This window comes from Python bivittatus, unplaced genomic scaffold, assembly GCF_059951505.1.
Source record: "Python bivittatus isolate LINGU-HERP-01145 unplaced genomic scaffold, Pbiv_v1 ctg000350_np1212, whole genome shotgun sequence".
Taxonomy (NCBI): domain Eukaryota; kingdom Metazoa; phylum Chordata; class Lepidosauria; order Squamata; family Pythonidae; genus Python; species Python bivittatus.
In genome coordinates this window covers 6,767,426-6,794,456 of record NW_028277074.1, presented here as the reverse complement: position 1 = coordinate 6,794,456, position 27,031 = coordinate 6,767,426, and the positions used below count along the sequence as shown (strand labels likewise).

The 27,031-nt window shown below is 39.4% G+C and overlaps 2 protein-coding genes across 9 annotated transcripts in view; both read right to left on the bottom strand.

Annotated features, from left to right (window-relative positions):
* BCL9 (BCL9 transcription coactivator) lies at positions 1 to 26,872 on the bottom strand. The gene is made up of 7 exons (XM_007427942.4): positions 26,738 to 26,872; positions 25,021 to 25,337; positions 20,985 to 21,174; positions 15,904 to 16,000; positions 13,313 to 15,548; positions 8,643 to 8,903; positions 1 to 2,098 (listed from the first exon to the last, which is right to left on the bottom strand). Exons 1-7 carry the CDS (start codon positions 26,788 to 26,790, stop codon positions 996 to 998), a joined length of 4,257 nt encoding a protein of 1,418 aa, XP_007428004.1. The 5' UTR covers positions 26,791 to 26,872; the 3' UTR covers positions 1 to 995.
* LOC148215113 (uncharacterized) overlaps positions 26,837 to 27,031 on the bottom strand; it is a 107,672-nt gene continuing 107,477 nt past the window's right edge. For all 8 annotated transcript variants that reach the window (XM_088144555.1, XM_088144560.1, XM_088144559.1 and 5 more), the window contains one exon: positions 26,837 to 27,031. In XM_088144555.1, the coding sequence (XP_088000681.1) occupies positions 26,837 to 27,019 (183 nt within the window). In that variant the 5' untranslated portion in view covers positions 27,020 to 27,031.

Here is a 27,031-nt window from a genome sequence, read left to right as displayed (position 1 = left end):
TTTCTTTTTTGTAAGAAACAATATATTTTATTTTTCTGACACCACAGCCCTGGCAAGTGGTTTTGTACCAAATTTAATGGAGGTTACACAGAACGTTTTACGCTGGGGACAAAAAAAAAAAAAAAGCCACAAAAATGTCAGGATAACTTTTAGTGTCTGTTCCACTCCCACGTTAATAATGTCACTTGGGGGGGCAGGGGGGGCCTAAGAAAATAAGAAACAGTAAGACTACTTTCAAGTGTAACAGTGTCCAAGTCCAGCCTCTTCCTGAAAGTGGCAACACTCTCAGCACAAGAAGGGGCTCTCCTAGATATACTCCCCAAAATAATACAATGTATTGCAGCTGCCAGAGGAGGAGACAGTAAAGGGGTGGGAGGGAGAGACAAAGTGCTGGACAGCACTCATAATTTGAAAAATATGTCCTTAACTTATTTTTTTAAAGATCACCCCCCTCACTGAACTTCAGTTCCTTTTGTGCTTTTCATTAATACTCTGCTCTGAGGTTGTAGTTTGGTTTTTCTATAGATTGGAGTTGAAGGAAAATAGTCCAAAGTTCTGGAGATGGATTTTCCACCTAGAAGTAAACAGCCTTTCACCCCAAAGACTAAAGTCTCTGCTAAAATCCCTTTTACAATATAGTACAGTACACAAAAATAACCCCCAAAGATAAGTGAGTCCTGGGAGTAGCCAGTCCGAAGGACGTAAACATACAGAGAATGGTGCAACTCGTGACAAATGGCAATTCTCAAAATACAGCTACAGATTTTCAAAGCAGGTGCCATCACAGGATACCCAAGTACACAAAAATAATTTTTAAAAAATAAATTTTAAAAAAACAACCTGTTAAAATGAATTCATTTGTTTTCAGGAAATTCCATACATTCGAGATTTTCCAAAGCATCCTCTGGTCTGTTTTCACCTATTGCATGATCAAACTGTGCTCCTGGAATCTCATCTCAACAAGGATTGGAACCATCCAGTCTTTATGTAGCAGCTTAAAACATCATATTCCCTGGGTTTCCAGGGCCTTGGCTAAATCCTCCCATTCCCACATCAGCAGCCATGCCCCGTGGCCTCATTTGTGGAGGAATCATGATGTTCTGTTGAGGTCCTATCATGCCCTGCATGGACATCATCATACCAGGTGAACCTACAGGTCCTGGATGGCTGTATAGCCCAGCAGGAGCTCGGTCCTTGCCTGGAATCATGCCTACTGGGTTGCTCATTAGAGTGGGTTGGCCAGGCATTGCTGTTTGTGCTGGTGACATCATCCGGTGGTGAGGTCCCATCATTCCTTGTTGCAGAAAGGCAGGTGGTCTCATAGGGTTATGGCCTGGCATAGAGGATGCTGTGCCAAGAGGAATATCAGGTGTGCCACCAGGGCCTCCCATACCAGGTAGTGCCAGCCCCATTCTTGGATTCTGTTCTCCCATCATTCCCTGCATATGAGAATAGCCAGGCCCAATGCTCTGTGGCTGTTTGCGGCCTGGTACTTCTCCACGAGGGAAATACTGTAATGTCTGGCTTGGCTTCTCAGATGGAATAATCCTGGACAGGTCAAATTCTGGTATTCCAGTGGCTCCAGGGCGAATCACTTCTTGTAGCTCTGGATCAGAAAAAACTGAAGGCATATTGTTTCCTAGAACAGTGAAAGAGTCTGGTCCTCCTGGACCTCCAGACTTGCAAAGTGCTGGATCAGTTGAACTTTGGGGCATGCTGGTGGGTCGCCCCAGAGGTCCTTCCCCATGGAAGCTCATTCCAGCTGGGAAGTTGCCTTGCCCTCCACTAGGACCATTATGAGGAAATGGCACCTGCTGGGGAGGAGATTGTACTGGAGGAAATCCCTGTGGGAAACCCAGGCGTCCTTGAGGTACCATTGGTGGGTCTTGGGAACCGTGGCCCATCATTGGATTGTGTGACATCAAACCAGGTCCTACAGGAACCCCATGAGGAGGTATACTGGCTCCCATAGCATTTGGAGAGGGCAACTGATTACTATGAGTTAGTGGCTGTGTCATTCCCATTGGGCTAAGAGTTGCCATTGAGCCTGCTTGGTTCGGACCAGAAACACGAGGATTCTGGGGATTAATGCCCATTCCTAGAAAGAACAGAGAAAAGCACATTAGAGCAAAATAAGTAAAAATATAGAAATATTTAATAAACACAAAACCACTTTTTTTCATTACTACACTAGAGTGTCTCACACACAGTACTCCTATATACCCAGTTGTTCACATACCAGTTTCCTCCACACTATGTTATTAGAGAATCATTTCTCTTCTAAGGCAAACACAGATGTAGAAGTTCCATGCTAATGATACTTGTCTAACAGCTGTTGAAATGATGGAACTCTTTCAACTTTGGCTTTTCTGCCAAAGCAAGGATGCTGCAGTGTAAGGGATTCTAGGACATAATCTAGACCATATACCACTTACACTGAAAAGTCCAAGTCTTTTAGCCTTGGTTATCCTGTTACATATAGCAAACCAGTTATGGTTTGCTATATGTAACAGGATAAGCATCAGGAGAGAGAGATTCTCATTATCAGTACTTTCAATGGAGAAACCAAACTCAACACATTTCAGAAAGTATCAATACATCATGCTCCAGAAAGTAATATGGTAATATCTCTCCCATCCCATTTCAAGAAGCTATTAAAAAATTATAAGCAAAATCTCCTAAGGTAACATGAAAATGAAATCCAGACAGGCACACTCCACTTGCTGTTGTATTGCCTCTTTTCTAAGCATTAATAACCATTGGTGGTTTGTGGATCAACCAAGATCTGAATAAAATTTAATATGTTTTGAGCTGAACCTGTTATTCAAGATTTGAACCAATTTGCAATTTGATTTGATAACCAATTCAACCACAGGCTATAATGGGGAAGTACAGAAACACCTGCTTTTGGGGGGCAAAGCAGGATGAAAACAGATACAGACCCTCCAAAGCAGTGTTTCTTAAAGTATGTTCCGCAGAATGCCACTCTTCTGCCAACAACTGCAGGTATGCTGCTTGATCCTAAGCATACAGCCTGAAGCAGCATCCAGCTTATGCTTGTGTGGCTCAGGTGCCTACAATGTTCTCATTCCTGAGATTTAACTGTTTTACAGATAACTGCCTATTTCCATTACACACTCCCGCTCTTTCTCTCAGTGCTTCTGCAGTGTCAAGTATTGCCCTTCAGAACCCAGCTTTGAACGGAATGCCTTCCTTGCTGTGGATGGTTTGGGTGGTGGGCCATGACCCTCCAGGGAAGTTTCAATAAAAAAATATCCCATGTGTATAAAGGAACTGCTAGCAATGCTTTAACATTATGGTTTGGCTCGCCTGCCAAATAAAGCTCTCCAGTACCCTATTTATTTATTTGATTTAGGTGCTGCCCGACTTCAGATTGACTTTGGGCAGCTCACAATGTAACAGAACAAGATAAAAATATTATACAATGAATAAGATGGGGAATCCAGCAAAACAACACAGTAAAACATATACAAAGCACATCCACAAAGGGCTTCATCCACCCTAGCCCAAAAACACAGGAGACATAGATAAGACCTCATATACTGCTGGCAAAGTGGCTGGAAAGACTTCAAAAAGCCTTGCTCTCTCTCTTAATTTGCTCTTTCCAGCCCTATAGAATGTTGGAAAGAGATTATGTAAAGGAGCTTGGGACTTGTCAGCAGGGTAATTTTCTGAAAACCAAACATAACTGGACCAAATTGTTGTTTGGGAGAAGCCAACAGCAACAAATCTAGTTCAAAAATAGGCCAGATCCAGCTAGGAACTGTAGAGAAAAAAAATCCAAAAATAATAAATGCATCTCTGTGGAAGAGGAAGTTGGGCAGCAGCTCAAAATGCTGCCAACTGCTTCATTCTTATGACCCAGCATGATGCTGTTATTAAGAGCTGGAAAGAATTCTGGAAACCATGCTCTATATTCTTTCCCTACTATGCCTAGTTTTTCCAACCCAATAGGATGTGGCAAAAAAATTATATATGGATAGTCCTCAGTTAACAATTGCCTCATCTGGCAACTGTTCAAACTTACAACGGCACTGAAAAATACAGATGCCTCCTATAGCCACTTCCAGTAAAGGGGTGGGAAGAATTCCAGATGCCATGATCCACATGCTTTCCCTGCCTTGTCTTTAAAAGAAAAAGGCATAGGAAAACATCAACCCTGCAAAATTTGACTGGACAGATTTGTAATATGTTTTATAGCATGATTTTTTATAGTCACCTGCACCAGATTCCAAATTGCTTCAGAGGGCCTATAAAAACTGCTGAAACAATGCAGAAAATGTCTCAACTATAACTAAAATCCTTCTAAAACTGTTTTAAAGAATAAAATTTTACAACAGATTAAAGAAACCACTCTCAAGAACCACTTGTTCTTCTGGACACATAAGCATAGCTCATTGGCAAAGAAGACTCTTCCAAGAACAATGTGTTCGTATGCTGCAACTTAAAAAAAGTCTGAAAATGTGTTATCATTATTAGAAATTATCTGAATTGTATACATAATAGTCTAACAGCAAGGATGCTGTCCCAGACTCACTTAGACAATGAAGACAACTCATTCAGAACCAGAGAAGACATAAATTACAAACAGAAAAAAAGAAAACTTAAAAAAAAATGGGTGGAGAGGCATGGGTAGAATGAAGGGGACTGAAAGTGCTAATAAATGCCAGAAAGACAGGACAGAGACCAAAAAGGCATTATACTACAGGCTAGGCAAATACAGTGAGAAGCAAAGAAAAAGGATAAAAGGGTATGAAAGATAGAAGCCTATACATGAAAATGCAAACCTGATAAAAAAGACTAGCAGAATAAATCTGAAGTCTTCTTTTTCTCCTTCCAAGCAAACCTGCTTACACAAAATCTAGCCAAAGAGTGATACACACAAAGCAGGATGCACTTCCCATATTCCTATTTGCAGAGATAACAAAACCTTTCCCAAATATCAAATAACCTTCATACGCTCACACCACTACCCTCACCTCAGCTCTGAGGAAATGTGCAACAATGGTTGAGAATCTGAAAAGTCAGAAAGGCCACAGATTGTCAAAATCTCTCCAAGGTATTCTGAAAAACCATTTACTTTCATTTGATATTTTTGAGTAATTTGAAGATTTGATTCAATGATTTAATGCAAAGTAAGTCATTCTAATCTCCAGATCAAACTACTCATTGAAGTTTCACACAGCCTTATTTCTTATCTCTGAACTGTATTGCTACACGATTTCATTCACCTAAATAAATCTTTATAATTTATATAAGAGGTGCCTTTAGCATGTATGCATTCAATCCAAGCCCCAGCACTTTATAGGAAAAACAAACTCTAATCACATCAGATAAATTACAAACAGAAAAAAAGAAAACATTGAAAAAAAAAGGGTGGAGAGGCTTGTATAGTGAGATGGGCAGCATATATAAATTTGAAAAATAAATAAATTCATAAACATTTTAAACCTTACTCAATCTGATAAAGCAAATTCAAAATAATTACCAAGAATCCTTTTGTAGAATGTGTTTCTGGTTTTTAAGAAAATATCAATCAGCATTACTTCACATTTTCCAACTTCTAATTATGGAAACATACAGCAGCCACATGAATATGATTCTTGGACTGGGAACTAACAGATATGTATGATAAGCACACTTATTTCAAAGAGAGAAGGGACCAAACTATATTTTTCCCTTAATCTTTACACTGGGAATTACAGTGGTGCTTAAAAATCTGTGAACCCTTTTGAATTTATTTATTTATTGAACTTATTTAAAGAACAGAATTCTGGGTATTCATTATCAAAGTCCGATCTTCACAACACAGGCATGTGGAAGTGTGTCATGGCTTGAATAAGAGATTTCTGAGAATCTCTGAAAAACAGTTGTTGATGCTCACCAGACTGGAAAAGGTTACAAAAAATTTTCTGAAGTGTTTGGACTCCACCAGTCCACTGACAAGCAGACTGTGTACAAATGAATGCAATTCAACACCACTGTTACCCTCCACAGGAGTGGATGACCAACCAAGATCACACCAAAATCAAGGCATGCCACACTCTGGGAGGTCTCAAAGAACCCCAGGGAAATGTCAAAGGCACTAAAGGCCTCTCTTGCATTGGCAAATGTCAGTGTTCAGGAGACCACCAGTGTTCAGAACTCTGAATAACAATGGTGTGCATGGCAGGTTGCAAGGAACAAGCCATTACTCTCCAAAAAGAACACTGATGCCCATCTACAATTTGCGAATGACCACATGGATAAGCCAGAAGGCCACTGGGAGAATGTTCTGTGGATGGATGAGATCAAAATAAAAGTTTTTGGCTTGAATGAAAAGAGTTATGTTTAATGAAAGTCAAACACTGCAATCCAGCATAAGAACCTTATCCCACCTGTGAAACATGGTGGTTGCAGTATCATAATTTGGGCCTGCTTTGCTGCCTCTGAACCAGGACAGCTTGCCATAATTGATGGAACTATAAATTTGGGATTGTACCTTCAAATTCTACAGGAAAATGTCAAGGTATCTCTCTGAGAACTGAAGGTCAAGAGAAAGTGGGTCATGCAGGAAGATAACAACCCAAAACACACAAGTCATCCAACCAAAGAATGGTTAAAGCAGAAGGAAGTTAATTTGGGAATGGCCAAATCAAAGTCCTGACTTTCATCCTATAGAAATGTTGTGAAAGGACCTGAAGCCGGCACTTCATGCGAGGAAGCCCACCAACATCCCTGAGTTGAAGCTGTTTTGTAAGGAGGAACGGGCAGAAATTCCTCCAAGCCGATACGCAGGACTGATCAAGAGTTATTGGAAATATTTAGTTCCAGTTATTGCTGCTCAAGGGGGCCATGCCAGTTATTGAAAGCAAAGGTTCACATACTTTTGCTACATACAAATATGTAGCTTTGGATCATTTTCCTCAATGAATAAATGAACAAGTATGTTTTTGACTCATTTGTTTAACTGGGTTCTCTTTATCTAGTTTTAGGATTTGTGTGAAGAACAAATCACATTTTAGGTCATATGTATACAGAAATATTGAACATTCAAAAGGTTCACAAACTTTTAAGCGCCACTGAATAATTTAAAGAAACTTGGCAGTCACAGTGCTTCATTCTAAATATAAAGAAATATATTTAGAGAAGTATTGATGGTAGAAAATTAAGACAGAAAAAGAAAAGAGAGGTAAAGGGTAAGCCCCTGAAGCCATTAGCCATATATGCTTGTAAGAAACATTTGCAGGCTTCCGGTTGAGAGTCATGGTGAGCTAAATGTCCCTTTTTGCAGCAGGAAGGCATTACGATGGAGACTGGCATGGGATGCAGGATCCTGGCTGCTGAAATACTCTTTGGATTAAGGAGAGATCTTTGAGATAGCCCATGTGACTCCACACAACCGCTCCTCATGAGTAAACCATAGGAATAGTCATTTTGCAGTTTGCCTATGGATCAAGCAGCTGGGACTTGAGGGAGGAACCATCTTTGCTCACAGTCCTTAATGCAGACTTTTTAAAGGACAGTAAGACCAAGGTTCACTTCTTAATCACTGGATTTGTTTGTATTTTTTTTTCTGTTGCTTTAAAAGGATTAAGACCATTTGGAACAACAAATTATATTGTATTCACTAGGTGAGTCACCTTCTTAGAGGAAGAGTAATTTTGAAATTACTCTGAAGGGGGACTTAAATGAAACAAGTAATGAGAAAGAAATGGAATCAATGGATGACTTATTCCCAAAAGGATACAAATACTGAGCCAGGAAACTGACTTGGATAATTTTTTTTTTTACTGGATATACAAAAGAGCTCTGTTAAGGTTTTGAAGGACTTTATTAGAAGTGACAAACAAAAGGACACATTTTACTTATTGGATATACAAAATCTGCTAAAGTCCTGAAAGATTTTTGGCTTGAAACACAGATGAACAGAAAACTAGGTCTGGGATTATTTTTGAAGGGGTTAAAAGATATTTTTAAAAACTTAGGGAAGGAATACAAGGTTGGCTTATTTGAACATGGCTAAAGGAGAAAAAGAGTTACATCTGGTTGACCTTACTAGACTTTTGCTGATAAAGAATGACTGACAAAGCATTTGGATTTTGTTTTGTTTTTTTATTCAATAGATGAGATATGGGGTGAAGAGAGATTATGTTGTATTTAGAGATAGTGATAAGCTATTAAGATTGCCTTTACTTGCTAGGATGAAGGGGGAAGTAATTTTTTTCCCTTTTTCTGTTTTTCTTTTCTTTTTCACACTTTCCTTTTGTATTTTTCTGTTTGTATTTTTTGTAGCCTGTATTGGCTATTATTCTTTTCATTTATAATTCTTAATAAAATTATTTGAAGAAAAAAATACGCTTATAAGAATAGACTCCCACTAAACACATTATTAAATTACCCCCAGCATATGCTTTTTCCTATGCCCACTTAGCCCACTATGAACTCAAGTCTGGCCAATCTTAGTCAATTCTTTGCTCTTAAACAACCCCATTTGCTGAGACAACTTCAGTGAGCAATTTCCATATATTTACAAATCTGTTTTGCCAGATAATAGCTGTATTTCTATTTGCAACTCTCCATACAGATGGTAGAACTGTATGTTATCAGTTAACAACATTTGCAGGATTCTTGCTATTTACCTGAAAGATTGTTAATTGATGGTAAGTTTGGGGAACGTGCTGGAGGAGAGTCATCATCTGATGAGGCTACAGTCTTGATAGCATCATGGTAGAGCGGTGTTGAACTGGGCATAGCAAACTTGGACATCCGGGACATCATAATAGAAAGAGGATTCTGAGACAGGGTAGGTTCTGGGGGCATTGTATAAGGACTGCTGGAAGGAAGATTTCCAGAAAGAGTCACAGGAGCATTCTGACTAACTGTTGAAGGGGGTGCACCACCTGGAAACAAATACATGCAAGTTAATAAACATTTTTTTAAAATGTACAATGCTCAATGAGCTTCATTAGAAATATATGCACTGCCAAGAGCTCCTGGATGCTAAGTTAGAAGCCCCTGCAGCCATCTGAAATTACTTTATAATGTGTCATATTTTTGTTTGTTCTAGTCCTACCTTATCATGTACTGAGAGCATTTCCCCTCAGCAGGAAAAGGCATTCTTTATCTTTTCTATTACTAGATCTTTTAAATTAGACATGCCAGGGATGAACTTAGAATCTTCGGTATCTAAAGCATATGATCTCCCACTGAGCTATGATGCTCCTAAAAATCCTATTATCAAGAAACCGTTCTACAATTAGTCTACCAAAAACAATTTAACACAATAGTCATTCTCCTCTCCAAAGAGCATCCTCTGGCCACACTGTGTTTCAGAAATAAAATAAATGATTATAGGAGACCACAAGATCTAGCTATCCAAGGCTAATCAAGCTTCAAAGTGTTCTAGAATTTTTATGTTGGAGTAGAGAAAGTTATTGTAATTTAATTGACCTTCAGTCAATTTGTAAAGATAGTATCTTCACACTATTAGATGCACTATCAATATATCAATGTTCAGGGTAAAAAACAGGACATAACCCTGAAGACACAAATTCTGTATTTGTCTCCCATTCTGCTTCCATGCTATCTAGCTCTGTCTTCTACACAGCCATACTGAATGTTATTGGCCCAGTCACATAAGCTACCAAATGAAAGGAAGGAAGAAGATGGGCTATAGCTCAAGTGAGATAACTGCAGTGAGACCCAGTGGATGACTTTTTGTTATAAGAAATGCACCGCTAATTTCAAGAGGAATTACACAGGATGTGCTGCAGTTTGAATGCAAGCACAAAGCTCCAGAACTCTATTACACTTCACCGAGATATGGTGGTAGTAGTCACCATACCTATTTTGTACCATTCAGAATTGCCTACAAATAAATCAAGACAGGAGGCATAGTACTTGTAGGTAGGTTTGGAAAAGAATGAATGCTTAAAAAAGGCCACTTTCACAAGCATTCCTACTCTAATTAAACATTTATTTTGAATATTAGCTACCTTAATTAGCGGGAATCCCAATGCAAGAATTATAGCTCCTTTTCAGAAGACATATGAAGAAAGGCTGAGGAAGCAGGAAGAGCTTACAAGTCCGCACTCTATTATGAACTGTATAATACAAAAAGCTAACTAGCTTGTAATATTTTCTCTAATGTTCAACAATGCATAATAAGTGACCACAACAGAATTCCAGACAAAATTATTTTAGAATTTAAACCATGTTCTGCATACAGGTATAGGGTTTTATTTTAATAATCCTGGAATTAAATTTGGTTAGTGTTCAGACAAGACAAAAGGGGATAGACTATGTGTTGGTTGGAAATATTACTGCCATCAGATGAATAATTAAAAAGTGAGGAAGACAATCTTATTTCAGAATATCATTTTTGAATTCAGAAATCATTTATAATTCACATTCAAATAAAACTTGAATATTTTATTTTATCAAGGAGGTGTACCAGCAAGTAGCTTTTATTTGCAGTAAGTTAGAAAAGCTTAAGCATAAAAGGAAAATAGGTTTGCAAGGCAAGCTAAAGGCATCAAAGTGGCTTTTTGGCCATGTCAGTAATATAAGAAAGAAAAAAGAGACTGCTTGGATAAGGTAGGATAGTAACAGGTGACAGGAAGAAGGCATGACTCCTGATTTCCTACTTTGAGTCTTCTCCCCAAAGGGAATTGTGTTTAAATGGAATAAACAGAAAAGAGAATGTGGCACTCAAGATATATGGGTAGAGGGCACCTGGTTACTATGAATGAGTTAAATCTGCAGGACCAGGCCAATCACATCTGAGAGTCTTGAAGGAGCTTGCTGATGTCACTCCAGAGCCCCCTTGGGTGATCTATGAAAATCACAGTGCCAGGAAAAGGGCAATTCTTTAAAAGGGAAAAAGAGAGGCCCCTCCCAGGTAACTACAGATAAGCCAGCTTAACACTGATAATAGGCAAAACTCTGGAACAGCTTATTAAATTGTCACTTTGGGAACATTAGGAATAGAATGCCTGCTTGACAGAAGCCAACAAATCATGCCAAATCTTCTTTGATAGGGTGACCAGCTTGTGATTGTGGGAATGCAGTGGACATAGTACTTTGACTTAAACATTTGACATGGTCTCCCAGGATATTCTAGCAGAGAAGATGCAAAAATGCAGGCTACGCTATACTACCATTAGATGGATATACATTAAATGAACGATCTTTCCCAGTGAGTGTACATCAGTAGAATAATCATTTGGGTGAGGAGCTAGAAGGTGATCAAATTTGAAGTTTACACAAAGATAATGGAAATTGCACACTTCTTAAAGAATATCTAAATTCAGAAAGATCTTGTCAAGCTCAAAAAAAATGGGCAGAAATCAAGAAGATAGCAACAACTTCAAAAGGGACAAATGCAAAGTCTTATATTTGGTAAGAAAAAACAAAAGCATGAGCATAGGATGGGGGAACCACACTGGGCCGCAGTACACATAAAAAGAGCCTGGGTGTCTTAGAAGATCACAGACTGGACAAGAGTCAACAGTGTGTTGCTGCTGTGATCAACCACCACCATCGAATGCAACCTTAGACTACAATAACAAAAATGTATTTGGATCAAGAAATCATTCCTCTCTTTTCTGTCTTGGTCATACCACACATAGAATATAGCATCCAATTCTGGGCTCTGCATTTTAGAAAGAACATTGATAAACTGAAGCATGTCAAGAGGAGACCAATCAAGATTAGAAGAATCCTAGAAGGAAAAACTTATGAAGAACAGTTGAAAAAATATACTAACATTTATAGCTGTTTATTAGTGGAACAGACTGCCTTGGGAAATGGTGGCTTCTCCTTCATTGGCAGTATCTGAACAGAGTAATAGTGCATTCATGCACTGGGCAGGGATTGGACTAATGGTCTCCAAGATCTCCTCCTACATTTATTTATTTATTTATTTTATTTATTTATTGGATTTCTCCCCCACCCATCTCCCCCACAATAGGGGACTCTATTTTTTACATTCTATGCTTTCAGAAAACTTGATCCCCTCCCTTGCCTGGATTACTTAATTAAAGGGCAAAACATATAGGAACTGAAGGATGCTATGTACATTTGTGGCCTCAGCTTTTTCATGTTGAAAAGTGATAGGAAACTACATAACACTTTCATAAATTTTCAAAAGTTTGACCACAGTTAAGGTTAAAATTCACTGGCTAGTTTGCCTCAGAAGTACAAGAGACTCCTACTATTACAAAGGCAATTGCTGCTCCATTGTAATGATTTCTCTGAAACACTAGAGGACAGTATACCCAAACAGTTCACTTGGTTGCCTTCCTAATTCCTGGAATAATGTGATTTCAAAGACTGAATTGCTCCCAAGGCTGGATCCATAAACAACTGCATGCAAACACTGCACATTGAAGACTTGCTTTATTACAACCTTATAGGGTGAGAACAGCCAGTTCCTTTAAACTATAAATCTGGAAGATTAAATGGCACTTGCAATTATGCAGGGAAAACAAGGCCATGTGAATCAAGACGAAGGAATTCCATTTTGTGGATAGTAAAATCCATGAAAATTTCAACTGGCATCTCCCTAACAATTCACAATAGAGCCAAATCCAATCCTAAACTAACTTCCATGTGAGTGCATATGTGTGTGCATTTGTGTGAAATCTCTAAAATCAGCTAAAATACAGAGAGGTCACCAAATGCTGGTTACTATCCAAACTTCTGGATCTTAAAGGAATTTAAAAATTTCTTTAAATTCTTTAAATTAAGATTTAATTTTATGCCACACTCAGGTAGGTGGCAGAACCTAGCCAACCCTGACTGATATCAAAAAGCTAAGCAGGGGGTAGACCCAGGTAATACTTGGATGGAAGACCACTAGGAAACACCAGGGTATAGACTTGACCAAGAAGTCAAACTTCTCAGAAGGCAGCAATAACAAACTACTTCATTATTATTACAATATGGATATGAAGAAAAGCCTGTTTTAAAATGTTCCTCTAATGACCATGTTCTCAGTATTTCTGCTTAATAATTTAACCAATCAAGCTAGATGGAAAAGTTAGGCTGCTGAACAAGCAAGATACATTTAAACAGCTTGTTGAATTATCAATTCATAGTTTCTACCAGTTTTGCTACTAGATTACTGACCCTAGCCCTTTGCTTTAGTTTGAACACAGAACATTAGGAATGGAAGATTTGCTCACAATTTAATTCTCAAGAGAAACAAATTGACTTGTTCAACTGCTGAGCACCAGAGCAAAACCAGTTTAGAAACAAGCAAGGAACCCTACTGACCAAAAAGACATGGAAAAAAAATAAGCCTGACCTGATTCAACATTTCCCATCATGGCTGGTGAAGACATGGCAAGAGATGCTTTGTGGTTTGGGGGGATTCCAGGGCTCTGTAATGGGGGCTTTGGAGATGAAGTCCATCCAGGAGAAGGTGCAGGGAGGGATGGAGACTTGAGATGGACAGGCGAAGCGGCAGCAGAACCCATAACTGGGGGAGATTTGATTGAAGCAGCTGCGGCTGCAGTAGTTGGACCTGCAAGGATCCCTGCCAGTTGTGATGGAGTCTGGGGAGACTTGAGGTTTCCAGAAGGAGAACCCAGCATGGGAGATTGAACCTGACGCATTGTGGGGGATTTAAGTGGATTTATGCCTGGAGAATGAACTTGGCTGGCAGCAACAGAGACATCCAGGGGCTTGCGTCCGAGGTTGCGTTGAACCGGAGGAGTTGTGTTGAGGCTGTTTGGGTTACTGGAGGGGTTCAGAGGTAGTGGTGGCATGTGGCTAAGACGATTGTTAGTCCTTTGGTCAGGCCCTATTTGCTCTCTGTGATTCCGGAGACCAACACCTGGGCCCTGAGACATAGGATGAAAAGGTCTTGGGCCAATTCCATAGTCCTGCTGAGGATGCTCACCAAATGGTAAGGGAACCATTTTTTGCTGAGAGGGGAGCATTTCTGAGACACCTGGGCGCATTTTCATAATTTCTTCTGGACCCATTCCAGCTTCCCTCATTTTCTGAGGTAACATTGGTGGATTGGAAGTCATGTTAACATTCAGATTCACATCCCCCTTCATGCTACTGGGGCCTATCCCAAATTCCAACTCTCTATTAGCTGCCATCTGAGGTGGTATTCCTTTTGGAAATTCCCCCCGAGAAGGGCTCATGGGTCCCTCAACTGGCATACGTGGAAAGATGGGGTTATTGCCAGGCTCCATGTGTCTCTGAGGGGGAATCATCCGGTTCATCTCCATGCCAGGCCTAATTCCTTCTATGCTCATGCCAGAAGGAAGTCCCAGTTGTTTTTCTGCTAACTGCTGCTGGAACATATCTTCAGGCAAGCCTTGAGGATTTGGAAATCTCTCCCCTCGTCCAGGACCGCTGAACACACCCGGCCCAGGAGGAAAATTTCGGCCATCTGAAATTTTTGGCACATCATCTGGCCAAGGAACACCTGAAAGCCCAGGTCTAGTTGTGGTGTTTGGGACACTGGGACCTTCTATGTCAGGGTTTATCATTCCAGAAAATCCAGGCAGTCGCATCTGACTGCTAGGTACATTGGGATGGGGGGCCATGCCTCTCGGGGGTAGTGAGTGAGGCATTGCTATGCTTTCAGGAAAGGGTTCTGGGCCTCCAGGCCCCCAGCCATCACCTGGGGTCATCTGATATGGAGGTGGGGGGCCTCTAACTAATCCTCGTGGCCCATGCTGGTGAACTATCATGTCCTGTAAGGAACATTGCTGTACAACTTGCTCTTGCTTTCTCCTTTTCTCTTCATAGAATTCCTGCTGCAATTTCAGCCAGGCCACTTGTTCAGGGGTCATATGATCCAGGTGGTCTGGTCCAATAGGTCCAGACTGAGAATTAATGGATGGCGGTCCAACTTCATCTGGTGAAAATGGCATGTCTCTGTGCCCTTGGGAGCCAAATGCAGCCCCTCCTTCTGTCCGGGGTCCTGGCCCTTTACCTAAACTTTGAGATTGGGCCATCATTGCCTGTATTGGCCCTTCAGATTTCTTTTGGGGACCATCCAGAATTGCAGAATTTGGCTGGGGCCCTCCAGTTTGGCCTCCAGCAAACTCCTTCTCATCTGGGAAAAGCATTCGCTGAATATCTCGTAAAGTTTGTAGTGAACGTTCTCTATGTTCCAGCTGCTCCTGGGATAGCCCATCTGGATTTTCACCCATGTTTGCTGGATCTCCTCCAGAAACTTGCTGGTTGGGACCTTTAGGATCTGCAGTGGAGCTATTACTCCCCTGGGAGACTGGACTAACTGCTCGATTATTGGGGGTTGAAGTTTGCCCAAATCCTTCAGCTTGCAGTGGAGTGGAGTTAGCAGGACTTCCTGCAGGCATCACTTTACTTTCTAAGCCAGGGTTGTCCTGGTCAATAGGGCAAGAAGAGCTAGTAGACTTGGGTGCTGGTGCTGGAACTGGAATGGGAGGAGTCTGCTGTATTTTTGCATTCTGAGGAGGAGTTTGTTCTTGAGAAGTAGGCAGCTGTGATGGAACTTGGGGCTTTGTATCATTTCGGAGTGGTGGAAGCTGAGTGTTCTGAAGAAAAGAAAACAAAGAATTTCATATGGCTCTTGTTAAGAAGAAACTAATCAAAGGTGGCTTTCGCAAGCTAAGTTTCTTATCATCTAATCTTGTTCAACTTCTGAAGCTGAAGCATTTATTTTGGGCTACAACATTCTTATGAAAGCCATATGAGCCTCCTGCCTGCCAGAATGAACCCACTTCAGTCTACCTGAAGCAAAACAGCAAATATCTTTTGCTACATGGGAACAAAAACTGCACAGCACTTCTCACACCTGGAAAAAATAGATGGTAACAGCAAATAATTTATAACGATTTTCTGCCTAGCTTTCTGTCCTCCATTCTCTTCTCCATTTACCAAGTTACTTACCAAGGGTACACTGTTTCGTTCTGCCTTGTTAGAGATGTTCTGAATATGAAAAGAGACAATGGTTTCTACTTGTCCCTTCAATACAGCTTCTGCAGCCCTGAGGAAAACAAAACAGATGCATCTGAGACATCATTTAGCATGCTCTTCTCTGCCACAAAAATTCTAGTTCCCTTCTGTAATGGAGTTCTTATAGCCCAAAAGGGCAGGTGGTAAATATATCAAAAAACATGTTTTGCTTTATTTACTATAACTTCTATGCTGCTTCAATTGAACAGATTCTAAGCAGCTAACAAGTCAGACAAATCAATATAATATATAGTGATAATCAAATTATTCTACAAATCCAGTGCCAACTCTTACATTTTGTTCCTCATACAGACTCTGACAGCTTCCCAGCATCAGGTCAAGACTTCTAGCACATCTCTTACTTAGGTAACTCAGAAGGATACCATGGTCAGTTGAAGGACACTGAAAGAAGCATTGGGACAGGAGTCATGCTCCCTGCATCCAAGTCCTGCCATAGAGAGCAGCCAATATGACTTTTGTCCTATAGCTAAAACTAAAAAGGGTTGAGATAACCTGCTTGCTCCAGAATCCTTTGTCAACAAACTTTTCTAAAAAGGAAAGGTTGATGATCAGGCAATAGTCATTTAACATAGGTGGATCCAGGGAAATCCTCTTGAACAGGAGTCATACTAGCACCTCTTTCAAGGCTTTTGGCATTTCTCCCTCCCTTAACAAGGCATTTAATGCCACCCAGCCCTTCATACTTGCTGCACAAGCCTAGATAGGATAAGTTCACAAGTAGCAGAAGTGGCCTTGCCAAGGATTCTATCCAGTTGGAGATTCACAAGTTCAAATGAATACCAGGACATCACCCCTGTCAACATTTCAGACTGGCTTCCAACTCTGTGCAAAAATGAGTAATTTTATCCACAAATGCCTTCATAGCAGCTCACTACTGGTTCTTCAGGTCACTTTAAAAACTGCTGCCGGATGGCAATCTGGAGATGCAATAATGGTAGAGAAGTAATAACACTGAACCACCTTTACTGCCGTGATGTTGGCTCAAAGCTAAATTTGTATCCATATTCAGTTATATTCACTTTTTCCCCCTATACTGTCATTCTTGGCATCTTTTCTGTCATTTCATCTCTGGGAACTCCTGATACAAAGGAATCCCCTAGGACCAGCAAACAGAAAAAGCCACTCAGGAGCAATCCTATCAAGCAATTTTATTGCTTCTGTATTCCAGAGCTTGACTAGATGCCCAATGGTGGCCCCGGTTAACCCCACAGTTACTGCAATGATCTGTCTGTGAAAAACTGCTAAAGGAAATGCTTCCCACCAACATGTGTCATCTGTTCTGAGTTAGAGAATTTCAGAGGTCCAGTTCCAATGACAGTAGATTGAAGTCAATCAGAATCAGGAGATCAGGGAATAACAACCAACCAACCAATAAGTGCTAACAGCTTGAATTGGAATGTACATCTGTGACATCAGTACAACAGTAGCATTCCTAGCTTTTCCCTCAAGCCTAACCATACAAACGGGACCTTATTTCCAGTCACATGCTAAACAGTGCTTCTCACAACTCTCAAGGTTTCACTGAAAATGACTGCCACTCCTTCCTTGCCTAAGGGTGAAGGCTAATGTAGCACCAGAAACCTAAGTGGACACATCTTGGATAGGGAACACCCTCAACCTTGCCAATCAGGTCTCAGTAATACATGCCAGGTCTGCACTCTTGTTCACAATTAGATCATGGATGGTGAAAGATTTATTGCAAGTGGACCTGGCACTTGGCAGCATCTGCTTGAGTCCCAAGTTCCAGCCATCTGGAGTTGAGATTTGGGGAAGGGAGCACAGAAGTAGAGATTGGCCATAATTTTCCAATCTTTTGTAAGGCTCATTTCCCCATATCCTGCCAAACTTCCCTTTTCCCATCACAACCATAATCCTCTCCTTCTTCCCAAACCCTTTATTGACTTCTGCAGTCCCCTCCCAAGTTTTCCCAGGAGTTACATGCCACTGCAGACATCTTCTCCCCAGAGAACCTCCATTCGCAACTTATAACCTCCCTCTCTTGGCAATTCACCTAACTTAGCACCCTTACATTTATCTACTTCCACCTATTACAATTTCCCCTTGGCCAATCTCTTCCATCCAGCTCTCACCCAGATTTGAAGTTAGCCCCCACATTACCTCAATCTAGTGGAAAACCTTTGTTCACTATTTCCACTCAGGGAATGACCACGCTCCCCCTCCTTTTCCTCCAATCTTCCCCTCAGTAGTCCAATATTCTGAGCTGCAATACTTGGACAAAACCAGCCTGAACAAGTCCATGCCTGATTACTCTCAATTGTTTTCCTATGTGTCTGGTACATGCAGTTGATCCCTGGCCACACTCCTCCAGTTCCTGGTCCTTCCACTCTGCTTTGTCCTTCATCTCCCTGCAGTTCTTCATGTGGTTCCTTCTGCTCCATCCTCTAACATTCCTGCTGAACAGTAGTGACAGCAACTTTATATTCCTGCCACTGTATCTGCTGCTTCTAATGCTGGCTGCTGATCAATCTCTGAATGGTGGCACCTGCAGGTGCAGAGACTGACTCCCCCTCACCTTGAGTACAGCAGTCATAATCACTGAAACCTCAATTCTTGTACTTTTCAATCCATGATGCTAGCACATTCTACTGACACAGCATGATTTTAGATTTGCTGGCCTTCTTCTCATTGTCTTAAGTCATTTAAAGTACAGCTTCTGGTCAAGTCTTCTTTGGCCAGAAGCTGTCATTCACTCATTCAATTCCATTTCCTTCAGAAATCTCCATTCCTTAAGTCTTCTTCCCTTTTTCCATTTGTGCCTCCATCCTCCACCAGTTCTCTTCCTCATCTATCCACACATTTCTCAGCCACTCAAGTTCTACAAGAAATGATAATCTAAATTGATTCTATCATAGGGAGAACATTTTTATCTTTCTTACAGGAAACCTATTTCAACACAGGGAAAAGTATGTGCCATACATATGATGTAATGGCTGTATAGATAACTATTACACCAGATGTATTTACAATAGGAAGCTATGACTGGCTGTCACTTCTCATTAGGAACAAGTTGCAAAAATGACAAATGTGGCATTGCTCTACAGGACCACAATAATCAAATATGACAATTATCCTATGTAAACCTGTGGCTAAACACCCTGGTATCAAAGATCCACTAATTTCCAGGGAAGAACTGAAGAAGACTCTGCTAAAAACAGAGCCAATGTCTGTTGCAGAATGAAGAGCTGCTGAGTAGACCGGCTCTTCATAATTCCTCTCTGGACAAGAAGAGGACTTGAGATTGCCTGCAAGTGCTCCAGATAGTTACTCCTCATAAGGAGAATGCAAGACGGTGGTCAGCAACGGATTTAGAGATCTGCGAGACAATGTTATGGAAGAGGAACATCTTGCTCAAACCACAGTCAGCGCCTTTAAAAGGACACTGGGCTTGCATATTTCCTTTTCTACTTGCTTTCAGAAATTGCTTGTTAATTGCTTTTCAGTTATCCGAAACCTTTGGATCGACAAGTCTGAAAACACTGGGTGAGTTTCCTTCAATCCTTAGCAAGAGATGTTTTAAATACAAGTTAACTGTAACTAATACTTAAAAAAAAATACTTTTTGGAATAAGCAGCAAAAGGGTGATTAGAACTTTGATTTTGGAAAGTCAGAACGGACTAAGGGTCCAGATGGATTTGAAATAAGATTTTGGAATTAATTATAAGAATCCTTCCCATGGGAAAATGCTTTTGTTTTGAATTCTCTTTAAAAAAAAAAAAATGATAGGATGGACTTTGAAAGTTGGACACTAGAGGGAACTAGAAGGAACTAAAGATTATAATTAAAGGAGAAGAACACTTAAATTTGACTTACTAATACAGAATGGAGCAAAATATTTTAACATTGGACATACTGAAAGATATTTTTGAACAGTGGACCCAGAAGTTAATTTTAAGAGTATCTGCCTCTATAGACAGATTGTGTTTAAAAGATGTTATGGAAGAGGAACAGCTTTTACCAGACAAGACTGAGACTGATCTGAAAGTGGATTTAAAAATTACAGCCTACAAGAATGATATGGGAAAAGATGCTATGCTGGATATACAAAAGAAACTAGCTGATGTTTAATAATTAAAAGGGATATACAAATAACAAACCAAAAGACTGACCTGGATAATTTCCCTCTATTGGATTTACAAAAGAGGCTTGTTAAAGCTTTGAAGAAGAAGGGACAAAGAAAAAAATGAAAAGAAATCAAGTTCTGGGTCATTATTTGAAGGGACTAAAGATCAAGATTGTTAAAAGTAAAAAGGAAGGAATATAAATTGATTTATTTGATCAATGTTAAAATAGATATGTTGTTATCTCTGGTAACCCTTAATGGAGTTTTGGTGATCAAGACTGAAATGACAAGGTTTCAGGGATTTGTTTACAGATAAGAGATGGGACACAGGAAGAAGAGATGATTTGTAATTTAAGAGAAGGTGATAAGTTACTAAAGTTGTTTATACTTGTGATGAAGGGGGAAGTCATTTCTTTATATACAGGAAGTCCTCGCTATCCAACCACAAAAGGGACCAGAATTTAGGTTGCAAAGCGATTTGGTTGTTAAGTGAATCAGAGGTGATTTTATTATCTTTTTTACTATGGTCATTAAGCAAATCACATGGTCATTAAGTGAATCATATGGTTAAGGGAATCCAGCTACCCCAATGGACGTTTTTGCCAGAATTCACTTAATGACCATCGTAAAAAGGTTGCAAATCATGATCACATGATCACAGAGGTAATAAAGCACTTTTCCCAAGGCTGTCATAACTTCGGACCATCGTTAACCGAACGGTCATTAAGCGAGGACTATCTGTATTTCTTTTTTCTTTATTATATTCTTATTTTTTTCTTTCTTTTCTATTCTTTTTCTTTTCTGCACGTTTTATTTTTTAAATTCTTTTAATTTTTTTAGTCTGTATTAGTTTTAAATCATTGTGACTGTAATTTTTAATAAAATTACTATTAAAAATAACGGATCCACTTACTTGTTAGCCATGTCGGTTGAAAAAACATAGACCACTTTGGATGGAGTCTTCTGCATGCTACCTGGTTCTGAAGTTGTAGTCTGACCATGGGAAGGTGTGGAAGACCGCGGAACTGAAGTATTTGAAGGAACCATGGAGTGTGTTGTATGCGGGGCATCTTGTGATTTTGTATGTTCAGCAGAACCAAGATCTAGAAAGAAACAAGTAAAGAGATTTCTATTTTGAACAAATGTATGCTTTAATTTCTTTAACAGCTCTCTCTCAAGCCCACTTTTAATTTAACCAAAGTGAAACAAGAGAATGGGTTCTTTTGGATGTTCTTCTTCTACAAAATACTTTTTTGCTGTTATTTAGTAGAAGCCCTGATGCAAATTGAAAGATAATAACCCAAAATAGTAAATACCAACTAACAATATGCATTCATAAGATATTGTATTTTTTTATGCATGGAATTTGTTATTGTTCCCACATGAAATTATAATTTTAAATACTTGGACACAGCTCACTTTCTTTAACTTAAGTGGAATATAGGTCTTTATATATATTTTTATAATTTAAAATATCAGCACAAACTACTCAAGAGTGACAATAACAAAGAGATGTACACTAGTTCAAAGACCAAGAATCAGACAGTTTCTGAAGTCTTCAGAAAAAGAAGGGAACTTCCCAAGCAATATGGCATCTAGCTGAAAGCTCTTGGAAGAAAGAACTATTTCACAAAATATTTCATTTAGGTAACACAAAAAACTAGTTTCCTGATTCAGCAAAGATACCAGCTACTACTCCTTATAGTTTGCACGCCAATAATGTATATAATAAATAGCACACAATATAAAAGGATTTTTTTAAAAAAAAAATCTAAGTACAAAAGAGATTCCTGGCTCACTGAAAAACCGAGTCAGATATTTATTTATTTAATTTATTTGCCAGACTTATCCCCGCCCATCTCTCCCCAATGGGGGACTCTGGGCAGTTTACAACAAATTAAAACAAATTAATACATAATTAAAATTTATAAAAAAGAAAAACACATTTACACAAAATGGAAGGAAGAGAAAAAATCCAAGAGGCCGATGGAAGCAACACCAGGCCTCTAGGGGGCCAGCCAACCCCATTTCTGATGACCTCCCTCCCTGCCCCAGGCCAGATAGCAGAGCCAGATATTGTGTTAGGAATCAAAAATCCCCAAATTCAACTATGAAATCATATTAAAGCAGGGGGGAAAATTATAAAATACTGTAAAAAAAATTAAGTATACAACATAGTTCTTGCCTCACACTTTTAGAGGCACAAAGAAAGAAAATAAAGCAAAAAGGGGATGTGGTGGCACAAGGGCTTAATGACGCTGGAGTTTGCCGGTCAGAAATGGTTGGCACTCCAGCGGTTTGGGCCCGGCTCCGCAGGACAGGGTGAGCTCTTGTCCCTTGTCCTAGCTCCTGCCCACCCAGGAGTTCGAAAGCTATTCCATCTGTGAGTAGATAAATGGAGACTCCCGTTTAGATGGGAGGAACCGGCGGTGCTGCGCGGGGGAGCAAAATACCGGTGCTGGCCGAACTCCGAATGTAGCCGGCACGAGTGACGAGCGATGTGAGTGGTGAGAAAGATCTACGGAGGAGGAAAAAAGCCCGGATGACCCCCTAGCGACCCCTGCCGGCCACATAGCGTAATAGCACTAATCGTAAGACTTCTCACTGTTAGGTTTATATATATATATATATATATATATATATATATATACTTTGTGAGCCCCCCAGAGTTCCCCATTGGGGGGAGATGGGTGAAGAATAAATCGAATGTATAAAATAAAATAAAATAAAATAAAATAAAATAAAATAAAATAAAATAAAATAAAATAAAATAAAAAGATCAATTGAGAAAATGCAAGCTCAAAATAGAAAATTTTGGCTTCCTTTACTGCTGCTACTGGTTCCTACAACTGTGGGGCATTTGTGTCAAAGCTAACACGCTCATGAATAGCTGGCACTAAAGCAGATTAATTAATTAATATTAAAAATTCTATCCTGCCATTCTAATGCATACATTATCTAAAAACAGCTTTCAATATTTAAAATTAGTACAAAATTTAAAATGTTCACAGAAAAACAAAGACTTAGAAACAGTAACAAAAATTAATATTATAAAACGAACAGAAGATAAAATCTTCTACAACAGTATTAATTTAAAGTGAAATACCAGTGTTCTAAGAGCAACTTACAAATTTACCACAGTGTTCATAAAAATATTTCAGCCACATGCACCTGTTCCGGTAAGTAGTTATACGTATTTTGTCTTGGAGATTCAATGTATAATCTGGCCAGTACCATGCCTCAAACAGGCAAAGAGCTTCAGAGCAATGCAATCTGAAGGCATCACAATGGAAACAACTTCCAATGTGTGCTGTGGCTAATATCCTGGGTAGGATCTGGGAGAACCAGGTTCAAGTCTTTTATAGAAACTCACTCACTTTGGGCCAGTCATCATCCATCCATCCATCCATCCATCCATCCATCCATCCATCCATCCATCCAATTTGTACAGCTGCCCATCTCAGGAAGTAACTCTGGGCAGTGAACAATCTTAAAATAAATTAAAAACAAATTCTCATCAGAAATACAAAAATTAAAATACCCAGCACCCGAGGAAAAGACCACTATTAATGGTTGTTGTATTATCAATTATCCCAACCTATTCCAGTTATCCCAACCTATTCTAATAGAAGGAAAAACCAGAAAAGAAAATTGACATATGAGCTCTTAACAGGAAACAAGATTTAAATCTAACAAACATATATATTTGATGTTGGCAGAGAACTCCCCCCCCCAACACACACATACACTATAAAGTGTTGGATCACTGCCCAAGGCTATTGGGTTACTTCAACAAAGATTTATACAGCCACTGTAGAAATGTCCATTGTGTAGCTCACAGAGTTCTACGTGGGTTGAGCATGGAGAGATGGAGGCCACTGAACAGCAAAGAAAGAGCCAGCAGAACAAGCATGCCCAGCATCACAGCTAATTGTTAATAGGCAGCATGATTAGTCCCATGCACTAAACTTGTACTGTTCAGTTACTAGGCATCCCTATCTCAAGCACATAGCTCAAAGTGATATCTCAAGCCACTTAACTTAACATAACCTGTGCAAAGTTTTTTTTCCAAAAAAAAAAAAGCCAGTTAAACTTTCTGAAGCTAGGAATTCTGAGAATACAATTAATCCTATCATAACCAAACATGTGGAAAGAAGACCTCTCCATTAGACCTTAGGGAAGAAGCAGCTTAGAACGAGTTGGGGCAGGCCTTAAAGTATTTTGGCCCTAAGCCCTTTAGGGCTTCAAAGATCAGCATCAACACTTTTAATTATGCTGTGTGAATGCAGACTGTATCTGTGGGGACCACTAGCAAACCAGTTATATTGAGTTAAAAAGAGTTCCACAGAAAAGGCCATGGGATTCACGCAAACTGAACAACTACAAATTCAGCAGCAGCATTCCTGAGTAAATTAACAGTCCCTATAAACTGAATTTCTTACACTTGTAAAAAATACTGGTTTTGAGTTCAGTAACTGCTCCTTATTAAAATGTTTTGTAAACTGCTAAGTATTTTTTTTTTTAAATGAAGAGCACATCAATTACTAATAGCACTTAGATGTTTCTAGTGAGGATTTTCCCTTTAAACCTATGGAAGAAACATTCCTCCACCACATACACAGAAAGCTAGTCCTTTTTTTTTTCTGAGAAAAAGAGCTCTCTGTTAGGAAGCCACTGAGACTCTCCATACCATGTTCTGGCCAAGGAAATCTGCCCTCTAATTAAGCATATTGAAAATGAAAAAGAATATGTGCATACACACACAGACTTTTAGGATCCTATCTGTGTAACAATCCTCCTTCAAACTAATATATACTCCTATTCATTTGCTCTACTTTTAGAGTTCAGGGCTAGTACATTGTTACAGCAAAGGAGAAGGGTCAATTACAGAAGCTCTGAATCAAGATCAAAAGTCATCCATATTTCTGCATTTTTACATATTAACATACCTTTGATTTCTGATTCATCACTGGGAGTTCCAGCATCCCTCTGTTCAAACGAGTCGGCTGAAATGCTCCTCTCTCTCTTTCCTTTCCCTTTTGACCCATTGCCAGCCCCATTCTTCAAACCCATGCTTCCTCCTTGTCCTGGGAGCACTTTTGGTGTATGGGCCCCACTCTTGGGGTCACATGGAGAAGGCTGGGATTGGCCTGTTGAACCCCCCTGTTTACCCTGATTGGAGAATTTAGAGTCCAGTTGCGGGTTGCCAGATGGGGACATCACTGTAGGGGGACGGACCATCACCTCCTGCTTTGATTTAGGACTACTGGCAAGGAAAGATGAGGAATATAATACAATACAATACAATACAATACAATACAATACAATACAATACAATACAATTAATATAATAATACACACACCACCAAAATACTCAGCAGTTGCTTCTAACTCAGCCTCTTTACATAGTGTGGAAACCCCAAGAAATTAATTCATTATATGCTTATCATTCAGCTCCTATTATTTTAAAAAGTGCCTTGAATGAGTTACTAAGCTGTTTGAAGTATTATTACTTTAGTGAAGAGAGCAAGATAGCAACCATCCAGCTCCTAGGAACCAGTCAGTCACATAAGGATGTACCTCTTTGACTTCTGTCAATAAAGACAATGGTTTCTATGTACAAAGACGTGCCTCACATTAAGATCGGCACAAAGTAAATAAGCAGGACACCATAAAGTTCACAAAGCCACCCATCTGGATTCAAACAGCTCAACCGTCAGAAAACAGCTAGCTCAGAAATGATTATTCTGCTTAGAAAATTACATTAACTGTAAATTTCTGTCTTCAATTACTTTTTAACTGATAAATGCAAAGATCATATAACTCTGTAATAATTAAAAGATTGGATCCAAATTTCTTACTTTGTATACTCTGCATGGAGAGAATATATGAATTGTTTCACAATTATACCCAATAGCCACTATATATATTCAATAACTTTTACAGAGAGATATTTCAGATTGGGGAAAACCTTCCTGATAATGGAAATTAGTCTGGAGCACCATTCAAGTTATCTTAAAATCTTAGTCTTCATGTGAGTACAATACTTTTGGAGCTATAAAATGCAGTCAGCCATTGAATATAACATATCGATTAATCTTCAGATATGATGCAATTAGAACCAGCAATAAGACAGAGAAGACTCTCTGCACTCACATCTAAATGACTTCCCATTAAAAAAAACTGGTTACTTCAGCAGAATAGCTATCATCTAACCAAATTACTTGTGGTTTATTCTTCTTCTCTTTTTTTAAAAAAATTAGAATAAAGTTCAGTGTTGGACGGATTGTGCTTCTACAAATATCTATGAATATGCTTCCTTGGTATTTATTTTGCCCGACCCCCAAAAAAGAATAGTGGAATGGCATGATGTCCAACAGAGTGATTAGATCTATCATTTCTCTTAAAATATATCTAGCAAAAATTATGCCAGAGATTCTCAATGTAGTCTAAAAAGAAATAAAGTATTATGCCGAATAACTTTCTCCAAATGAAATTCAAAACAAAAGCAGAAAGCCTGAGACAAGCATAAATCTCACCATCTCTCACAGAGCCCAATAAAATTTAAGAGTACTCAGTACATAAAACATACATGATGATGATTTCCAAATATGAAAATATATAGCACAACTGTGTCTTATCTAAAGGCCAATGAATATTTCTTACCTCTGGGCATTTCCTGATGGGGAATTTCTCACTTTGGGGTTACTGGAATGCATTGACAGAAATCCTAAGCACACAATTAAACACACTGACAGGCTCTTGTCAAGTCCTTCTGTTGCTGCTGGCTGTTGTGAAACACTTTCTGCCACGTGCTTTCCTCAGTGCCACTGGCCTACTTGTCTTTTTCCTCCGTGCTTCTCTTTGCGGCTGCACTGGACCTTTTCCTCTTGCAACTCCAGCATTCTCCAAATGAGTGACTCCTGCTTTTGTAAGGAAGTCTCTCATCTCCAGGGCAAA